The sequence below is a fragment of the Rissa tridactyla genome, chromosome 1 (genome assembly GCF_028500815.1).
Source record: "Rissa tridactyla isolate bRisTri1 chromosome 1, bRisTri1.patW.cur.20221130, whole genome shotgun sequence".
Lineage (NCBI taxonomy): Eukaryota > Metazoa > Chordata > Aves > Charadriiformes > Laridae > Rissa > Rissa tridactyla.
In genome coordinates this window covers 192,169,126-192,190,893 of record NC_071466.1, presented here as the reverse complement: position 1 = coordinate 192,190,893, position 21,768 = coordinate 192,169,126, and the positions used below count along the sequence as shown (strand labels likewise).

The following is a 21,768-nucleotide window of genomic DNA, read 5'->3' as shown; positions in this document are numbered from 1 at the left end:
ACACATCAGAGCTATCATTACTGGATTTGTGATGATAGCTAAGTGATTCTGCCGAAACACATAGCTAATTTATAAGACAAACACCTCTGTTATTGTTCTGTAGACCTTCAAAATTACTTACTAACGTTGGAAGGTCAAACAGACAAGGCCAGACCATTATTCATAGGTACTGACTAGCCATTGCTTTCCACTTTTTTTTTTACCACAGAAGGACCAAAACTAGTAGCAACACTTTGATGCATGGCATTTTTTTCATTTTTGTTACCTGCAGACAGGGAGTATGTCATTAATCAATATATAAACTGCTTTGTAGAAGTGTCATAGCAGCAAAAGATCCTGGAATATTTCTTATTTGTATCTTTGTATGGGTTTCTTCAGCACTTAGAAAGCTACACTTAAAGGTCTGAATCTCCAAATGGCATCATATATCAGGGAGGGAAAGATTCATCTGCAGGCAAGCCATAGCATGTGTCTGACGTTAAACTTTTAAAATTCAATAAATAAATATGCAGGTGTATCACAAAGACAATTGCATAGGAAAAATTAGATTTCAGATAGTAAAAATTAAGTTCCTGATATACCTGGAGGATATTTATTTAGCAGGAGTTGGTCCACATGTCTTTAAGTGCTTAGTCGTAATACTTTCCTTACACATGAAACAGTACACTACTTAGAGAGCAAAATACTCACCTTGCTAGTGAGATTCGTGCTCGCTGGCCTCCACTCAGAATGATTCCACCTTCACCCAGCACTGTATAATCTTTGTCTGGGAACTTGGAAATGTCCTGTTAACAAATATTTTAAGAATCAGACATGTATTTTTCATATCCAAGAAACTCAAGCTACAGACTGGATGGAAGCACAGCGTACAACAGCGTACAGACAGGTTAGACAGAAATTGTAAAAAAGTCCCAGAGAGGTTTATTGCTTTCATTTGTTTATGCAATCAGAAATGGTGATAAAAGAAAACATATCGTTCACAGAGAGCAATCATGAGCTGCAAGATCTCAAAAACAAATATTCTTCTTAACTGCTAGATCTCCATAAACGCAAGGAATGTACCTTCATACAATATCAATCAAAGACGTTAACTGTTCGAGTTTTCTGTCAAATAACAATGATAAATGCACTTGCCGCTGAAGTTAGCAAGAAGTAAACCCAGAGATCTGAGCTCTTCAAAACCCAGAGAATTTATACCTCAGGCAGGTTCATTAAGAAAGACTTGCACAAAATTCCTAGCCAGGAATGCCAGGAATGCTCAAGGTTTGCAAAAGGTTTGGGAGCCAAGTTCCGCTGCTTGGGCTGTAAATTACTTACAACTCATGGCAATGCTAAAAATGAATCGTTAGCCCGTGATAAAAACACAAAATACCATCTCACTCTCATGTGAGACAGAGAAAGGAGAAAAGGACATCCTCGTGCCCCATTGTCAGAAGGGTCAGAAATTTTCTTGAGAGGAATATTTAGCAGTGAAAATGAGGATCCATGCAAACCACAGCAATTCTTGGAAGTGGAGACATGGAGAATGGCTCATGCGCCTGAAGGCTGTCTACTTTTTCTACTTTTACAGTTGCTTTAACAAAAAATATTAATTCTCCCTTCAAGCTGTACCTGGCCTACATCTTTAAACCAATCCAATGACACCACTATCACTGTGGTGGTGGTAGTTTCAGGGGACTTTTCCCAGAAACACAGGCTGGATCACCCCTCTGTGCCCCAGGGTGCCCAGGTTTCCAGCAGGTACGACTCCAGGGCAGTTTGCCATGGGACAACCTGGACGCCCCAAGTGTCCCAGAAGCCCCTAGTGCTCGGCAGCACTGGACTGACGCTCTCGCTGCCTGTGCACGTGCTTCTGCTCCCAAGGCAGGGGCTCCTGCGCTTCCAGGGCAATACAACCTCAGATTCTAAATTGAGCTGCTCTCTAGAAGTTGTCTTTTCATACCAAGTCAGATATAATCCAACTTTGATCACCCCTGCAGTGATTTTGACAGCTAATCACTCTCTGTTGGGCAGCCTTTTGGCAGTCCAAGCCTCTGAGGTTTTGCAGCATAAATAAATAAATAAATATCCCTCCAGAGAAATGTTTCCTTCTTCCTCCCCTGTAAATTGCCCTGACCTCAGGAACAGAGTGAACAATGCCGTTCGGCCCTGGATCAGTGACAGATGAAAGGTCCAGCCACTCAAGGACTAGAAATGGACTGCCTGGTCTGTCAGGAAATGGGAGATTCTCCCAACTCTTTAATTTGATAATAGCATTTACTTCCTGATTTAGAGGATTATGACCTTACAATCAAGATGCTTTTATGTATGGAAAAGCTATTGCAGGTGATTTTTAAATTCTTCTCATGTTAACTAGTTATTTCCCTCTTGCAAAAGGAGAACCACTAAAGCAAATTTCCTGGTATTTATGTAGCAGCTCAGGTATTTGCAGAGAGAGAGATGTGAAAAATAGTGCCAGCAATATATTTAAATGAAGATTTTCTGAACGTGACAAAATCATCTTCCTATACGTCATGAAGTGTTTAGAGAGACCACGTGAAATTCTGGCATAAAAGCTTTTCTGGCATTTATTTGAGATGACCTGCTCAGATCACTTGTGGTTTCACTATGCATATGGAAGTCATGTTATTCATCTGCAACTTTGACATTTACCCAGTATCTTCACCTGAACACTGGGATTTGTGTGGTTAAGTATCCAGATATCCAAGCTCATTTCAACTGTTTCCCATTTCTACCAGTACTTCTGCCTGTAATGGTGCTGGTTCCCTTGCAGTCTCCTGATTCTACTTCTTCCAAAAGAGTGCAGGTGAAGAACTGGGCCCAGTGTGTCTTCCTCTGCAAACAGGGTAAAATCCTAGCCCTACTGAAATTAATTCCAGGGCTCCCATTGTTTTAAATGGTGGTGGGATTTCATCAGATATATTTCTTTGCAGGTGTGTCAACATGGAAATTTAATCAGACTTTTAATGAGTTCCCCTTCTGCTCTCTTCTACCCTTCACCTCAGGATAATATATGGCATGGAACAGACAAAGAACTTTTCAGGCTGTAATTATAATAATTAAAAAATGTTTAGTAATTTCTTTCAAAGGCGTAAACAGAGTGATGAAGTCCAATAGACACACAATGCTATTTGTTGGAACATGCATTACCTATTGTAAAAAAGTACACAGGGCTGGTCCAAATACATCCTTGCTGTCATTTTATGCAGGAAGTGAAATCAAGCCAGGGACAAACCTAATATGATGATGCAAAATGGTGCAAAACCCAGTATATTAATGAAGTAGCCACTGGATTTTCTTTTACATATCTATTTCTAACTGCTTAAATTGAGAAACCTATTGGTAACTATTCAGAGAAGAAACCCCCTACAGCTACCAGAAACATTAATTACTTTCATGGGTGCTTCTAATATCAGGAGCTAACAAATTTCAAGTTGGACACCCAAGAAAACGGCACCCCCTTTAATATCTGTTTGCATTTTTAACAGTGTAAATGTCATATTCCTCTATCTCAGCAGCGAAGGGATGATCCTCATAGAATAGAATAGAATCATAGAATCTAGTTTTCATAATACCTTTGGGCTTGGTATGGAAGAATATAGCTGAGATAGTTTAAGTTAATAGCTCTTTGCAGGGTGAATAAGAACTATGGTCTCCTTTAAAAAAAAAGAAACTTCAGAATGGACTTCACACTCCAAGTCTTTTCTGTATATATCCAAGTCTACTCAAATTACTCAAGCAGTACCAATGCTAGAGCATATGTATTTTACTTATGGGGCCCCTCTTTCTTCTTTAAATATGTCCTTAATGATGTGGCTTTCGATCTTCCCTCTTCTGCCTCCTCTCCAAAAAGATAAAACAGTCATGAAACTGATGGAACAGAGCAGTGTTTTTTACTCTCTCCATTTCATCTTTGCTAACCCTTTCCCCTATTTCACTTGCTTTTTTTTCTACAGCCTCAGTTTCGTTATTAGCTCAGTCCCCTTCATTGCCATTAACATTCTCCATGTTTATTTTCACAGTTCCCAGAAAATCCCCCCATTCACATTGCTACCTCCTTCCCAACTGCCAAAGTAGCCACTTTTTCGCTGCCGCCTTCTCTCTGTGTTTTAGAGAAGCTGCCGCTGAATACAATTTGCAATTCCCTTTCTGTAGTACGGACTGTTTCCAATAAATTAGAAGAAAAATACTGAAGCCCTTATTGTATAAAATGCCAAGTAAAGCTGAATATAAGTTAAGCAGAAGCAGCACCAAGGGTTTCACACAGGAGCTGCAATACTGTTCCACCCTATTTGATATTTTTCCTCTTTAGTTATAAGAGGAAAATTTCCTGTTACCTGCTTTCTCACTAACATGATTATTTCTGTACTTCCAAGGAATCATATTCAATTGTAATATACCAATGAAGTAGAAATGGAACTGAAACAAACCTCCAGATCTGAATTCAGTGATTGCTAAGAATCTTTAGATAATTAATTTGAAATGTCATTTTGCAGAAAGCATAACTTTCAATTTGTCCTTAACTTTCGGAAAAGAAATTCTCTTGTAAGAGATATGAAGTAAACTGCAAAATTTGAAATTTTCAAGTTTTGAAATGAAGTCTTGTGTTTCAGACTCATAACTACTAATGAACATTTCTGTTAATTTTTAAAAGATTAAGAACTTTCAGTAATTTTTTATATCTTGGCTTTTGGGTAACCAGTTTGAACATACTCATTTTCCTGGGCCATAAGCCAGAACACAAGATCTCTTTAAAGTATTTCAAATCAGAAATCACTTTTTAAAAATTTATTTTATTTTGGTAACTCTCCTCTCTCTGCCTATGGCTCCTGATGCCAAAGCTTTGGTTAGATTCCAGCTGAGCCATTTATGAAGGGTTCACAATTCAAAAAAGCATAAGCTTTGTTTTCGTGAGGGTTTGTGACCTTGACAGAGTGTCAGGCTTACACAAAACTCACACAAATGCTGGCAAAACTCGCTTTCTCTATGGTGAAACATTCCCATGGAACAGATTTTTGAAACATGAAGTAGTTGGTATGCTGCGTGTGGGTAGGTTAAATGCAGGGTAAGGGAATTAAATATGATTCCAGAAGTGACACAGAAGATAGGACAACATCCAAGGTAATCAGTCCAGAGTCTGTACCTAAGACAGGGAAAGGGGTGGGGAGAGCTCTCTTGACTGAAACAGGTTTTTAACTAAACGATATCAACACCGAACGTTACAGAGGGGCTCTGTTAAACATATTTACTTGATCGCTGATAAACTTTTTGAAGTCAGTGCATTTGGGAGCTTGAGCCTATTTTTTTTCTCTAAACAAGACCCTCCCCTGCTATAAAGAAACTGTGCCAGTCTATTTACTTCCAGTTCCCCCAGGGACCTCACTGTGTCAGCAGCTTCACAGCTGACCTGCCCATGATTTTGGGCCACAGACAAGAATTTCAGTTAGTGGAGTCTGCACATGCCGGTGGATCATACCAGCGCAAGGTGGAAAAAGTATAAAGGTAACCAGCTTTGGGGCCCACGTGTCTGAGATGTAATGGTTGTAGTGGGAGATTTGACATATTATGTGCACTTTCTGCCTGAAAGAGCCATTTATGCTATTTTAGCTGTTTACATTAGGATGAGATGAACTTCACCTTGATGTGCCTGTTGCTCTCCCCTGCTATGAAGACAGGCTAAGTAACTTGCTCTCATGTAGTTTAACTGTAGACACATACCTGATTAGGTAACCAAGCTACCTCTTAATATTCTCTTGTAGAGAATTGCCTACTACAAAGCACTCCATTCCAGACTTGAATCCTTATTGTTCCTCTTTTCCACACACTTCGTAATCTGCTAATATCCCTTGTGAAAAACAGGCACAAAAACAGGGCACAAAGTATTCCACTCACTGACATCATAACCTCTCAACTCCTACTGATTAATTATCTGCCAAAAAAACACCCAAATCAACCAACCAACCAAAACCAAACAACCCAAAACCAGCACAGATAAAGGGCTGGAGCAGGACAGTGGGATGCAAGGATATGTGTTTCTGTTTCAGGGCATCCTTGACATTGCAGCGCACTCATCACCCAGGGACAGATGCCATCCTTTCCCAGGAGGCATCAAACACGCAGGAACACAAACCAGGGCTTGGCACGTTGACTGTGTCTTTCTCTAGTTATTCTCTCCATAATCTAAATTCTTAGATGAAAATGAATCTCTTGCACTCCCTGTAAAACCAGCTCAAAAAACCACAGGATCTCACCACAGATTTCTTTAGTACTATTATATGATTTGATTTTGCATGGAAACACTTCCTCTATTTGCATGCCATGTTAAACATTACACTCATGAGCAGCTGGTGGCTCTCAAATCAGAGCATGTGTTTACTTTAAGAACGGTAATCTCTTAAAGGTAGTTTGCCATTATGTGTTTATGGCCTCTTAGGTAACTATTGAAGGATCAAATGAACTAACTAGGTGGAAAAATAACTATTTTACCTTGCAAAAAGGTAAAAACAGAAGTCATGGAAGCATGGTTTCAAAACTAATGAATTACCACACCCCTTCAAATGGGATACAATGCTTGTTTATTTTTTAACAAGAATAACTATAACGGGCTTGCTTCTGCAGTCTTGACTGGAGGAACGCATTCTCTTAGGATGATTTTGTTCAATGTTAACAGCAGTTAGACATGAAGATTCCTGTTTCAACTGTCCAAAGGTTCCACCTTTTTAACTTAGCAAGTGCTAAAACCAAACAAAAATCCCACACCCCGTGTATAGGCTATTGATACTGATTTTTCAACCTAAAAATCTGAAAATCAAGGCGCATTCCTTCCCCATTTTTCATTACATCGGTAATAAGGATTTTGCAAACCCAATTGGCTACTCCTACAAATTCCCATTTATATTCATTTTATTCCTGACATGATATTAATACAACTCTTCAATCTCCAGGGAAGTTACACTTGTGGAATTACTTCAAATTTAGTAGCAAGTTTCCATAGACATATGAACTCATCCAGTTCACATCTCTCAGTGGCTTTTTCTATAGAGCAATGAGAATCAAAATCAATTCATTATGTAGGATGTTTTCTCAGTGTTAAATTTGTTCATACTTGGTTCTTAATTTGAAGCGCTAGGCAAAAGTTCACCTTCTTTTGCTAATTGATTTTTACCATGACTGTGATGAAAAGCACTTGATAAAAAGGGTAAAACAATAAAAAAGGTAGCATAAGTCAAGGCAGCACCAATTCACCTTATCTCACTTTTTGAGCAGCTTTAAGCTTGCCTATGGGGTCTGTCTTTAGGAAATGAGTTCAGAATCTGTACCAATTACATCTTGGCTTCTCTGTATTATAGTATGCCAAGATTTTAAAGGGTTTTTAAGATTTTAAAGGTAATAGATTTTTGATAACACCTGCACACTCAAACCCATTCAAACAATTTATTTCAAAAAAGCTTCTGAATAAAAGACAAACAGTAAGGACTACTGATCTGTGCTGGATGGTTTGACCTAGAAGTTGAAAGCCTTCACTCCCACATTTGCAAACTGGGACCTTCATTTTAGAAGATGTGTTAAATTAGGTACTCACCCTGCTTGCTTGCTAAAATATTTGCTATTTCTCAACGAAAGGAAAAAAGAGGAAGAAGGCAACGGAGAAGGAACAAGCAGCCCTCCTCCTATGCCTTTTTGTAAAATTTATTTTACTGTGATGTTTCAAAGAATGTCTCATGTAATTGAAATGTATTGGCATTCCCTTGAGTTCAGCATCACACAAAAATAAGGGCAACGTCTATGCACCACTTACTTACATTTCACTGCAGCCATATTTAGTTTGTGCTGAACTTTCATAAATAAGTCTTGCCAGTAAGGCTGTTTCTATAGGATATCAAGAATGCTAAAGTAGCTCTTAATTACAGTCCCTTCATCTCATGTCCAAAGCAGTCTTTCTGTTGTTCTATCACCTTCCACTTTTCTCCTCTTAACCTGTGCCCATTTCCAGCCTCCAGTAATTAGAACCACGTTTTAAAACATGATTTTACCTCCCCTGATGCCCTGCTTACCCTCAAAGGGAAAATACAATCAAGAAATGTAATTATAATCCAGTTCTGAATCATTTACACATATAAAGCAGGCTACGCTACCAGAAAAATATGCATATAAGCTGTACAAACAGAAGTTTAAAAAGTACCTTAGGCATGCTTTTACTGATGCACGTAGAGATGCATTTCAGAACCGTTGCTTCTTCAGTATTATATATCTATACAGTATCATCCTGAAACTATGACAAATAGTGGTAGTGAGACCTGACAAACTTTCCTCACTGAGCCTTCGACACACAACTGTCTTTCATTGTGCATCCTTGCACCAACTTAGATTTCATACATTCGTACAGGGTTGCACTGTGGCGTCCCTTGCCCTTGGCATCCCCATGTGCCAGAGAAGGCTACAGAGCAGAGCTGCGAGGACCAAGAACCATGAATGAAACCTACGGCAATACGCTGCTGCCACATGGGTGCCATCAAGTGGGACTACACTCAAAGGAGCACCATTATAACACATGCTTCCCATACACAGTCTCACAAAGCACTATCTATTGTGTGACATGACTCACTGCATCTGACACACAGTCACACACTTATGTGATGGGCGTTTGGTGAGACAACAGTTATGTTACGCATGAGAAAAAAGGACACTTGAGAGACGTGTACACACTAACTGAGCCTATAAACCCAGCCACAGGCTGAGATCCTCATGTATTGTGCTCTACACAAACACACTTTGTCAAACTATGCTGGCAGAGTATTTATGAGGGATGCACTTGTCCAATATATCATAATAATTTTCTTTTTAATCTTCATCTTCTGTTTCACAGCACAACATCATGAACAGGTGTACTGGCACAACTGGAGGGTAGGTGAAGTGCAGCAAGGCAACAAGAAGAAGACGTTGAAGGCAGAAATCTCTTAAGCTGAGTATACAAGTCAAGGAAGCATAACATGTAGCTACCTGAACTCTTTGAACTAAAAAATTTCAGTGTTCTAAATTGCTATAAACTTATGTAAGCTCATAAAAGAAATAAAAGAAAATCCTTTTGTTGCTCATAGTTTCATTGCTTTCCAGTAATGTTAATTGTGAATATTCATTAGAGAAGAGACCATCTTTTTAACCTCCCTTTTGATGGTTCCATACACAAATAGAACAAAATGTAAAGCTGCAAGAACATCTTTTAGAAAAACATCAAAAATCCTTCTTCCATCCAAGAAAAACCTACCAAAACCCACCTATTTTTTAAGTAATGGTTAGTATAACTAGATTTGCTATTCTTTAGGACTTTACAGAATGAAAATCTAACACATAACACTTTCTAACCTCTAAATAAAGATCTGATTTTGTATACAGTGAAAATTTTATTCTTGGACACCTCACAATATGAAAAGATCTGTGAAATATTTACTTGTATTTTCCATCTTTCATAATTACTTTGAGATAAATTTACATCAAGTACTTAGCAACTCTAAAGAGGCTGTAAGTGATAACTCCTTAGCAAATCAACTATCTACCAATTCAAAAAGTCAGGCAGAAAAATGTAGCGCTGACTTTTCTGAAAATTCTCATGCACCCCAAATTGTTTAAGTTACACTTGCTTAATATCATTTGCATATCGCCATAGACCTAAAACAAAGCGCAGGGCACCTTGTATGAAATCACCCAGCTTCAGTGTCCTGTTTTGCTGACAGACAAGAACAGGCTATTCACTGTGTGTCAGGAAACCCCAAATCTATGTAGCTGGTATGACGTGACCCACATAGAGTAACCTGTAGTGTTTTATTAGCACTAGTGAAGACAAAGGGAAAAAGACATCAAATATAGCAATTGGACCAGATCTACGGTATGCTTCCTCTACAGGGTAATCGTGCAGATGGCAAAGCAAAGGGGGCATTTCGCAGGTATGTTACTTTTTGCAGCAGTAACACACCTATTTGCCCACTGTGTCAAAGAGGAGGGCTTTGTGTTCTCAAAAAAGCTTTTGTAAGCATGGAGCTTGGAAGTAAATCTCACTTAGCCACTGTTAAGAGCTGTATGTTAACTGACTTTCAGCATTTGTGCAATAAGGAAATAAACTCTATCAGCAATCCTTGTTCACTTTGAAGAGCCCGTATAAGAACTAGACTCAGCAACAGGCCTGCATTCAAGTGGACTACGTAACTCTCTAGGAAAGCTGCAGAGGAGGCGGCAAAGTGAACTCTTTTAGGCAAAAATTCTCTGGTACCTCTCCTTTTGGAAGAATGAAAACACACACAACCTCAATCCAACAAAGCACTAACCCTTGTTGTAATAAACCCCTAAAAGGTCACACTGGGGAATAACCAGGGAATTAATATTTGACATTTGAATTCAAATGAATATTTGAAATCCATCCTTCAATCTGCCATACTAAGTACTGTTTGGTAACTAAGATGTGAAAGCTAACAAGACTAGAAAACATAATAATAGCAATAAGGTAATGCATTTGGCTTCCTTCCAGGCCATTCTGCCTTCTCTTTAGGCCAGTCCAATTTATTCAGCTTCAATCCAGAAGAAAATACCCTTATAAGTACCAAACTTGATCTCAAATAACGAGCCCTGCTAGGAGGTGAAGCATATCATGCTGCGCAGAGCTGCACCAACACAGATCAAAGCTGCTTGATTGAGCCCGTTTAAAGAACAAAGGAGCTGCAGCCTACTAAGACACTGAGCTGTCCCACCAACACTGAGACACCAAGCCTTGCTGCTAACACCAAGACACTGAGCCATCATTAACCACCTTCTGCTCTGGGAAGAGCCTGGGATAGGAAGCCTCTTTGGGCAAGGACAGCTTTGAACTGCTGAAGCCAGTTGTTTCTTGGAGCTTTGGCATTAACTACAATTTTTATGACCGGGGTTAAGGACTACTGTCTTCAGAAAGCCTGACACTGGAGTTTTAATTCTCCTGTCTTCAGAAGCTTTCAAATAAGATTTCCAGCAAACCACAATCCAAACACAAGCTGAACTGTCCATAAACATATAAGAAAAGATTACTTTATCGCTTAACTATACCCTGCTCTGAGATAAAGCGCGGTAACCTCATCTTATTTTTAAACAGACTAGCTATTGTTTTCTTGCTTGACTGGCACTAAAGGAAAATATGTTTCACTGCATGGTCTAAAGACAGATCCTATTCAACACAGTTAAAATATTTATTGTTTTTCATCTACATGTTACAGACAAAATGCCTGATCTTAAGGCACAGTAATAAGGCTGGAAAGGTCTAAAATGATGGCTCCTTTTGTATCTTGCAATGTGAAAAGATATCTTCTCCTACACTACTCTCTGGCAACATCAAACACACACAAGGACATTTCCACGTCATTGTACTAATTGTAGGCTATATGTCACACAAAGATTGATCCTCCAGTAATTTCCAGTGTGAGAATTTTCAATGTGCACACAGAAAACCCCAACTTCAGTCAAGATTTTTCTCTAAATAATTCAGGTTTCTGACACAGAGTTGTAATTATCCCTGGAGCCATTTTTGAAGTGAAAAAGAATGGAGGAAAATAGATAATTTCCAAGATGGTACGGAAAAGCTTCTTTACGGGGAAGAAAAATGGAAAAAAAATTGTAGGAACAATACTTTTTACATAATTTCTTTAACATTAATATGTTTACCCAGGTTTTTAACTAGCAAGGAAGACTGAGAAGGCGGACACCTTATAATATCTGAACTAGCTTATTTAGCTCCTTTTGTGTAAACTACCAGAACCGGCATGCTCAGTTTATCTCCCAAGGAGCTGGCAACAGGTTGACTTGCAATTCCACAAAACTGGGATGCCAGGCTGAGTTCCTTAAATCTCAGAAATGTCTCGCTTATTTAAAGCTTCACTCCCTGACTTTTGCTTTGAGGTTTTTCACTTGGGTTGGGTCACAGGTCTTAAGAGTCCTAGATGACTGACCTCTTCTAGTTGGCAGGCACTGATGACACTCTTGTATCGGTATTCATCATAGGATACACCAAAAATTATGTTTTCTTTTATTGTTCCAGGCATGATCCAGGAGACTTGAGGTGAAAAGGATATCCTCCCACTGTGTTTAATTTTACCCTGTGAAGGCTCCAATTCTCCCATTATCAACATCAGAAGAGAAGTCTGAAAAATCATTAACACTTGGTTAATATATCAGAGATACGTACAACCATAAGAAAGGTGAAACAAAATGAGAGTCACTTTGCTAAGTCATGTAAATGGTATATTTGTCTTGTAAAGAGTGTCCTTATAAGTACTGATCTAGTGCAAGCTGCAATGAGTGGACATTTTCATGATACATATGGTTCTGAAAGGCCTCTGAAATAAGAACCTTAATTCAATGAACAATAAAAATTGTGTAAGGTATTTTGTAAAAAAGGCATGCTGCTGCAAAAGTATGTATTTTTAATTAAACTTCCAGTAATTTACAAGGTAAAAATGTGAGACATATACAGTCATTAGTATTTATGGAGAATGTTATTTGATTTTTAATATTATCAGTGACTATTTTGTTTGTTCTTTGTACAACAAAATTCATATTTACAATTTTCCTAGTGTTCATAAGCCTTTTATCTGTATTGCCTTGAAAAATGCAATTTCTTTGTGTATGTGTATACAATTACTCCCAAACTGCTCAGTGTAATCTGAATTTTCCTCTGTAACTGTTAACTCGTTTACGTGAATACATGACCTAAGTATATTTACTATTTCCCTTCATAAAAGAATTGATTGCAATTTCAGTACTGACATGTTATAATTTCAAAGTTAATCAGTAGCTTGTAGTAACCTTGTCACACATCACTGGCTACTAGATCAAAGAATAGAATTGAGAAATACAAGGAAAAATATGTTACAGAGCCATTCCAGTGGTGTTCTTATCACTAATAAACAATCAACAAAGCTGGGACGTAACAGCCAAAGATCTAAAAAACTGTCTAAGTCACAGTTTCATGCTGTTAAGCCCAGAGATCCTTTGACAAGTTATACAATATGCAGGGGGAGTCTCACGAGATTCTTTCCATTATACCAGAATCTGAATTTTCCAGAATGCTGAGTAAGAAGTTTCTGATCTTGCAAAGGACAGCTGCTTAGTATGTTTTGCACACTGGATGTTAAAATACTGTATCTTGTGCCATATAACATAAACGGGGAAAAAAAACACAAAGCAAACCCAACTTTATCTAATACTGAAGCAGTATTAAAGAGCTGGTGTCAGGCTTCATAGCTGTTATCGAGAAAATGAGTGTACAGTCTGTTTCACAGGCCTGACAATTCCTGGAATATACAGTAACAGCCTCAAGCAATATGAAGGAAATCTTAAATTAAGAGCGTAAGGGAAGGAGAAATTATCTTTTTTTTGGAGCGGGAGGGTGTAAACCTTATTATTTGTAAATCTTTCATATATTATTATAGGCCTTTTATCTTTATTGCCTTGAAAAGTGCAGATTTGTTGTATGTATATACTCACATAAACTGCTCAGTGTAATCTGAATTTTCCTCAATTTCCTAAGTAGCTGAACAAATGAGATACACATACGTCCTTCAGCACTTTCTGGTTGACATTTTTGTATTACAAGTATCAGCTTTAGCAATAGCCATCTGAGATTATCAGCAACAGAGGAAAACTATTCTGTTAACTCAGAAATATCACAGTAAAATGCACCTCAACATATCAACTTGAGAACAACCTCATGTCCTGACTACCTTGCTCTTTCCTATCGATATCATTACTGAAAAATAATATAGAAGCCTTGCTTATATTGAAATTGATGATTCCTTTGACACTGACTCCAACAGACCAAAAATTTTACCCTGTGCAAGTAAAAAAAAATCAGAATATGTCCACCAATAACGTTTTTAACAGGAAAAGAAAAGTTGCCAAACACATAATGAATGTTTGTTTTGACTTTCACATCTCCTCAGAAAACCCAGCGAAGACAAAAGATTCATCTAATTACTCGCTGTTCAAAGTGACTAAGAGTATCACAGTTCAACTCATTTTATATTACTGAGGTCAATCAGATATGTTATCTGCAAACTAAATGTATCAATAATATTTTGGGATTCTAAAATGATGATTACTCTAAACCACAACTTTTCTCAGAAAACCACCAGTTTCAGCAGCACCTCCTCAAGCTTTCACATGGGACTCGGGCAGCCTGTCCGAGTGAGGCACTGTAGGAACGACAGCACAAGTGATCAGGTATACCAAATGTTCAGGGCACGCATCTTAGTTACCCGGCTAATCTGTGTCAGGCTTGTCAGGTTACTGATCATCTTGTGTTCAATTTTTTCCTTAAAATGTTAGCAAGGCAGGGGGGTGAGGAAAAAAAAGCCTGCTTTCTAGCACATTGAGACGTCTGGATATCTATGCTATGTTCTCCAGTTTATTGTTTTAAAGGCAGCGAGATTCTCACCATCAGCTTTAACTTTAGGTTTCAGTCTGCATTATTGTTGCAAATCTCCTTTCACTTGCTATGGAAAAATAGTTTTGTCATTTAAATTACTATTTCCTTATAAAGCCTGTACCCTTGTATGTACAAAAAAATATCTAGCAAACCCTTTCTCATGTTGTCCACAGAGTAAAACTTCAAATAACTATTGGCCATTTTATTGACACTTACAGTTTATTCAGACTTTTTCCTGCAGCTATCATTTTTACAGTGAGCACAGGATAGCAAGAATACATTAACAATACAGATAACAACACAATATTACTCCTTAAAATTACTCCTGAAACAACAGAAATAGAAATACCTTGCCTGCTCCAGTAGATCCAGAAACAGCTAATAACTGTCCCTTCTCAATCTTGAAATTTATATCCTGAAGAACAGGAGAGGCATGAAGGGGAAAATTACTGAAGAAGAGATTGTTGTCAGTGCTAGGAGCTTTGCTGTTGTTGTTTTCCTGGTTTGCTTTTACAAACAGCTCTCCAATTCCCTGAAAGATACATAGATGTGTATTTGTATGTAAATAAAAAATAAATAAAACATGCATATGCAGACATGTATATCATACTATGGACCTATGAAAACATATGAACTTACTTTTCTGATGTTACTTTTCCTATTGATAACATATTTATTATATTCTTAAATACATATATATTTTTAATATATGTATTGGACTTGCTTCTAAATTTGTGCACACAAGTTAATATTGACTATTATAGACCTGCTTTGCAATGTTTATACATGCCACAGCCTTATACTGTTTTCAGGCTGGCCTAAATGAGAAATAACTACTTATTACAGGTCTTAACACTTACTGAAAGGTCTCTTCCAAAGTTTTTCAACTGTGGATAATTTGATATCATGCATTAATTACTTGCCGTATATTCCTTGCCTGCTGATAGCTGAAGCCAGTTAAAATGAAGGAGTGTAGGCTGCTCTTGTTAGAGAACACCAAGGCAAATATCAGTAAAAAATGACACAGTCTGTTTTAATTAAGTTGGAGTAAAAGTACTAACCTCATCCCAAAAAGCTGTTGCTTTGTCCAGCTCAACCCCAGTGGTTGTTAGATTATACTCCAGGGCTTTATATTCTTTTTTCAGCAAGAAATCCTAGAAACACCATGAAAGCAGATGAGAGGAAAAAGTAAGGGACAACAGCCATATCACACAAAGCAGTACGTACTTGCCAACACTGCGCACTCGCTAATATTTCTGATGGTGCTAACGTATTGTAGTGTCTTAGAGAGACGCATAAATTTAGTTTATATAACGTCTTTTGGATACAGAGGCAATGTTTTTGAAACTGCTGATTCTTTCATTGCTAGTGAAAACATAACCATAAATGTATTTGGTTCTGGTTTAGAAAGAATATCAAAACTGGGCATTTCCTTTGCTTTCAGGACTTGTATCAGGCAGCATCACCCCTCCCGACCTTAATCCTTTGCAAATAAAACTTTGGTTTTAGAGTAGGATGTGGGAAGGTTGTACTCCGGTAAACAGTGAAACAAAGCAGCTACATGCTGCCATCTCCCTATTCCAAAACTGCAAGAATTTAAAAGAGTTAGAATGATGTCTCTATCAACAAAAAAGAAGGCAGACAATGATCCCGGCCAGTGCAGCACTGAAGTAGTGTAATTTCAAATGAAACAAGTCAGCAACCCAACACTTGTGTTACCTTCTGGGATAATATTAGGAAAAAAGAGAAAGCTTATGCTAACATAGGAAAGATAACTTCTCTGTTCCATTATTTTGTTAAGGTTATGTAGTCTGCAGGTACCATCTCCTCTAAATTGTCTTTTTAAATTATGTGGAACCAAGTAGGTCTATGTGGGCAACAGAGTGGACAAACTAAGCAGATACAGAGGGAAATCAGTTCTCTATAGTAAACTTGCAAGTTTCCCAAGTAGAACAAGCAGGAGGGAAAAAGCAGACAATTGAAAGGGCAGGAACTGAAAAACTGGAAAGCAAAACACACACAATTTATGCAAAAAAAAGGAAATGATAGCTAGGCTTTTGTAACAAAGGCAGGGGGTCATCCAGTGGAGTTGCTGGAACAGTGATAGCCAGAAGAAGCACACTGATCCTGAAACGCTTCATGGTCTAGAAAACATGGGTCTAGCTACAGGTAAGATAGAATAACCCAGGGGACACATCTGGCCCAGCGAACACTCTAAACTGATGAGAAAAATATATCAGAGAAACGTATGAGTGGTTTATTATTTTTGTTTATGTTTCTTGCGACAAGTAAAGGGCATCAGTGTTCTGGGATTCCATGCACTCTGTCTATAGGGTCTATACTGAACCTGCCACAAAGAGATGATTATTTATGGATTCCAGAGCTAATATCCCCAAAGACAAGCATTTGGCAAACTGAAGGCAATGGTAGGACAACTGGACTTGCCAGTTCTGCGACAGGGCATTGGATATGCTCTTCCAGAAAACAGGAGAGACAGGGTACCTCTACTAGCACCTAGGGAATCTGACAGCACAAGGACTGCCTAAATTGCCACCCAACAGGACAGAACAGAACAGAACAGAAAGGTTTATGGTTAGATTTTTTGCATTTTCTGCCCAGTTAAAAAATCATAAAAATCCAATACCTGCTTCTTGTTCTGTACTAAGATTCAGATTTCTGATTAAGATCTTTAAGTTCCATATTAGGTATTTTTATCACACTAAAAATAATAAAATCATTTTTTTACAAAAGAAATCTATAAATACGTTTTAAAAAAGCCTAAAATTTCACCCTGAAATAGAATAAGAATTCTTTTCCTGAGGAGCGATTTCAAAACAGGAGGTAAAACAGACAGAGTTAATGAGAATTCACCCTGATTTGACTCTGCAGATAAGTCTCTCATGCTGATATATGAGCAATTGATCTCAGTAGGTAAGGTAGGTAATAATTATTTGACCAGTACCTTAATTATGTTTACTACTTATAATGAATGGGATGTACATTTGCATAAGATGCACAATCTCCTGCTGCTCTTGCCACTAATAGCTAGGAAAACAGAAGATCTGTGGCTGCAACTACTGGAAGTCATGCTATATAAAACATGTACTAATTTTGCACTTCCTTTTCTGAAGGAAAAACATCTCTTAAGCACCACAATTAATGATATATTTGTATTTAGTTCCTTATTCTGCAATGAAAAGAAATAACTAAATGCCACTGTTTCAAAAAAAGCAGTGTGCAGGTAGCATAAGACTCCTGCGGTTATGCTGCCTGGGGAACCATATAACAATATCAAGATTTATAATGACATTTCATGGTGTGTAGTCAAAGCAACATACAGTATATTCGGAAAGTCTGCATAAATGCTGTGCGCTTTTGTTGATCAACTGACAAGATAACATGGTATAAAGAATGAGCTTACGTACTTGGGAAGATTTTACTGTATGTGCCCTACCTGTATTTTGGTTATTGCTCCAATAGAGTCATACCAGGTCTGTACAGACCCGGGAAACTGCCTGGTCACTGTCATTCGAAGAACAATGCAGAAGGAAATGGTGGTAAATATTTTTCGGAGAATAATTCCTTTAGTCACAGCATATGGAAGCACAGCTAAAAACACCACAAAAAAGCCTGAAAAGAAGAAGGCTGAGCTGTTGAAATATCTCACATAAGCAGCTTTTCGGGTTAGCTTCAGCTCAGTTCTGTTAAAAAAACAAATACAAATAATTAGTATAGGTTTCCACAGTTTACATCTCAAAAATACTTCGGATGGAATTGTTGGTAAAACAATTAACTCAGACACTCATTCATCCTTATTGTTTTCTAGAATTGCAGGCAAAAAGCAAGATTCAAAACAATTTTTGGACCTAAAAAATAATTGGAGCCAAAGTTTGGCACCAATGTTCAGAGATGTCAGACAAAATAACAATGATCTATGTCATGATTCAGATACTTCATAAACCACAACCCTCTAGAATTTCTGACGCAACCATCCTTAAGCATCTAATGCTGTGGTATATGATACGCTCCCAGAAGCGTCAACCCACACTCATCTGGTCATGTAGACACGAAACTCCCCTAGAAGGAAGGTACTTTGAAACGCCAGATTTGCTATACATGACCATAAAAAAACCTAACAATCCACAACCCGATGATAACATCTTCTCCTTTTGCAGGGCACCCTACTAACAGCTTCACCCATGAAGGAAGGTATCTGATAACTGCAACTTGAAGAGGTGGAAGGCAGGGAGTCTGCTCTCCCCCTTCCTTTCTCCATAGAAGGTGAGTCTGCAGAGTTGCTTACTGACTGCTGTGCAGTCAGGAATGCAACTGGTGATAACTCTTAGCTGCTTCCACAATGTCTATGCATCTTACAGCAAGCTATTAAATAAAAAGAGAAATAATTCAGGGAGCATAATTCATTTTCTGAGTTGACAGCCCTAACTCACAGTGATGAAGCTTTCTGTTGACTCCTTTCATTTTGACCCCGTTCACTTCACATTCCCCAGGTGCCTTGCAGCTCAGCTTTGCCTGAACAGGGATACCTCTGCTGCAGTGAAAGAACAATTGCTCTGCTGCAAGAGCAATTAACTGGGGCTAGAGATGGAGCTAGACCACAAGATGCTCACTAGAGTGTTCTAACCACTGGGATACTGTGCAGAAGTTTGGTCACATTGGTGATGGTAATACCTGGGGCTGCAAATCTGAGCTCCATAATCTTTATGTGTCTTCTAGTAGTGAGCCAGTGTCTGCATGCAAAGTCCATCCAGGATTTTGGAGCTCTGTGGAACTCCGTTTGAGCTCCGCTCCACGCATGCATGAGACTTCCACATGCATCCAGCATCTGAAAAACTTTTGTCAGCCAAAGTGGTCTTAAAAATCCCTGACAGAAAATCTGAGCTCAGCCAGTTTTGGAGGAGGGTGCCTATCACTTCTTGTTAAGTCTGTATTTCACAAGAGAGGCCTGAAAAAGTGGCTAGGCATGGAGGTCACCACCATGGTAGTAGCCACTGCCCTGGAGAAAGGGCCTTGAAGTCCCTCCAGAGCTTGTATGAGGCTGTGGGTGGCAGCACTGAATAGAGATAGCAAAGATTTTTGGGGTTAGTGCTCATCCAGTCCTACACAAACGCCCCGGTAAAAGCTACCAAAAATCAGTGCTGAAGCATACAGACACTACTCCAAAGATGGAGAATCAAAGCACTAACCCACTAACCCTTTTCAGTAGGCTCTCAAGTACCAGCCACAAGCTGACCCAATCACAAGGAAAAGTTTTCCAGAGGTGTGTCTGTCTGTGATACGGGCTTAAGATCTCTGCAAATTAAGCACTCCTTTGGGACAGGTCTTGCTGACACAATATGAGTACTTGGAGGGAGATGTAAGCGACACTGTGAGCCTTGTGCATGTACAGAGCGCAGAGCAGTGTATGTCTGGTTTTGAAGTGATGCTGCAGGAATCAGTACAAATACATGAGCTAGAGATTCTTTACATAAAGATGTATCTTCTGCTGACAAAGTATAGATACTTCCAACCTTGGACTTCACCTTCTCCAGTGCTATGCTATAGTTCAGGGAAACAGTTTGGCATTGCGGTTTTTTACTTCTCTGCATACATTGCATAGCCCATAGGAGTGCAGGTATGTTTGTTTAGGCACCTGTTATGAACAGTTATTATCAGTACAGACTTCAGAGGGCACACAGGAGACAGCTCACATTGGTCCCTCTGAAGTGTCACAGTTCCCTGAGGGAGTTTGCCTGTGGCAGTGTCACACCTGCAGGACGGTCAGCCCTGGCAGCTCAAGTTTACCAGAGTAAGGGCACGGGTCTATCTAGTTCATTAGAGTTGATTAAACTCTGCTGCATCAGAAAAGGTCAGCATGTGGAAGCAGTTTGGTAACAACTGGGTTATAATACAGGCATGGCTTCACATACAAGGTCTTGCTTCCTACCAACTTAGCAAGCCAACTGATTGGGAGGCCCTGCAGAGCTGGCTCAGCAAGCAAAATTCAATTGAAACTCTGACATTCCTAGGTTGACCTGCTCTGGTGACGTCTTCACCAAGTGACCTATTGGATCACTCAAAAAAATATGGTATTTTGGTTCAGAGAAGTAAAAGAGGGAGATTTTGATCTTGCAATATTGCTAGCATTCTTGTATTTTAAAAATCCATGTATAATATAATAACAATTGAAGTCCAGCATTACAAAATTCACTATAAATTATTGTCAAAAATAGAGATCATAAAATGACAGTCCTTTTTCCAGGTTTCTGTGACCATTTTGTGGACTAAAATTTATTTAATTCATTTATACAGGATTTGCTCACAAGACGTGGTCTCAAATTTCTTAAAAGCAGTGCATGTGATAAGTGACACCAGGGGAATCCTAACCTGGTTCCATCCTCAAGCTGGAACTCCCGGCCTGGATTCAGACTGAGTTATATCTGATTGTTTACAGTAAATCATTACAAATTTTAAGATCTTCCTTATTCTACAGGTAAAGAACACTTCACTTTCCCTGGATTGTCTTTCAGAAAGCAGCTGAACAAGAAGGTGTTTGTGTAATAATATTGCTTCATCTCTTTTATTTACAAGATAATATGACACTTATATTTCTTTTATTTCCTTTTATTTTCCCAATCACACACCTGGCACAGAATTTTAATTCTCTGTAAAGAACTAAACAAACACAGGGGACCGCTTTAGTGCAGCGTCACCCATCAATCAATATGTCACTTCTCCTCCCTTCCCCCAGGATTCCCTGTTGTTAACGAAGACCTCCTTCTCATAGCTCTCAGCTAACTAGGTCTGCTCTTTTACCTCCTTTCTGCTTCAGGTCTGGTAGTTCCAGTTCAATCTTGGTATTAATGGAAGAGATAAGCACTATATAAGGCTATCTACAGACAATAAACGTTAATGGAATTGTGCAGGATGAATACATGAAGCCGTGCTACTTTAATCCTTTCACAGATTGCATGTAACACTTAAAACCAGCTTTATTGCATTTCTCAGAAAATGGCTGCAGAGGACTCATACTGTTTCCTCCACCACGGAATAGGAAAGTCTTTAAAGCCTTAAGTAACCACCATCACAAAAGGGCTTTTTATTGTAAGATGAGGGTAGGGTTGGCCAGAAACAAACACAGATGCCACAATTGTTTTACCTGCACAAGCTAACAACTGAAATATCATTATAACAAATGAGGAAGCAAATAAAAAAAATAAAAAAATCTCACTTCCATAGTCAGCTTGACAAATTGGAAAAAACACACAAGCTACAGTGTGGGAATGCACGGTTAGTTTATGGAGGATTAATATTTGTGTGCTTTACTT

At 38.6% G+C, this 21,768-nt stretch overlaps 1 protein-coding gene across 1 annotated transcript in view; it reads right to left on the bottom strand.

The window, feature by feature from the left end:
* CFTR (CF transmembrane conductance regulator) overlaps window positions 1-21,768 on the bottom strand; it is a 94,145-nt gene that overhangs the window by 46,336 nt on the left and 26,041 nt on the right. Inside the window, exons 8-12 of the mRNA XM_054188120.1 lie at window positions 17,898-18,144; window positions 15,505-15,597; window positions 14,793-14,975; window positions 11,967-12,158; window positions 691-785 (exon numbers count right to left, since the gene is read on the bottom strand). Coding sequence (XP_054044095.1) covers window positions 691-785; window positions 11,967-12,158; window positions 14,793-14,975; window positions 15,505-15,597; window positions 17,898-18,144 — 810 coding nt within the window. The remainder of the gene's footprint in view (window positions 1-690; window positions 786-11,966; window positions 12,159-14,792; window positions 14,976-15,504; window positions 15,598-17,897; window positions 18,145-21,768) is intronic.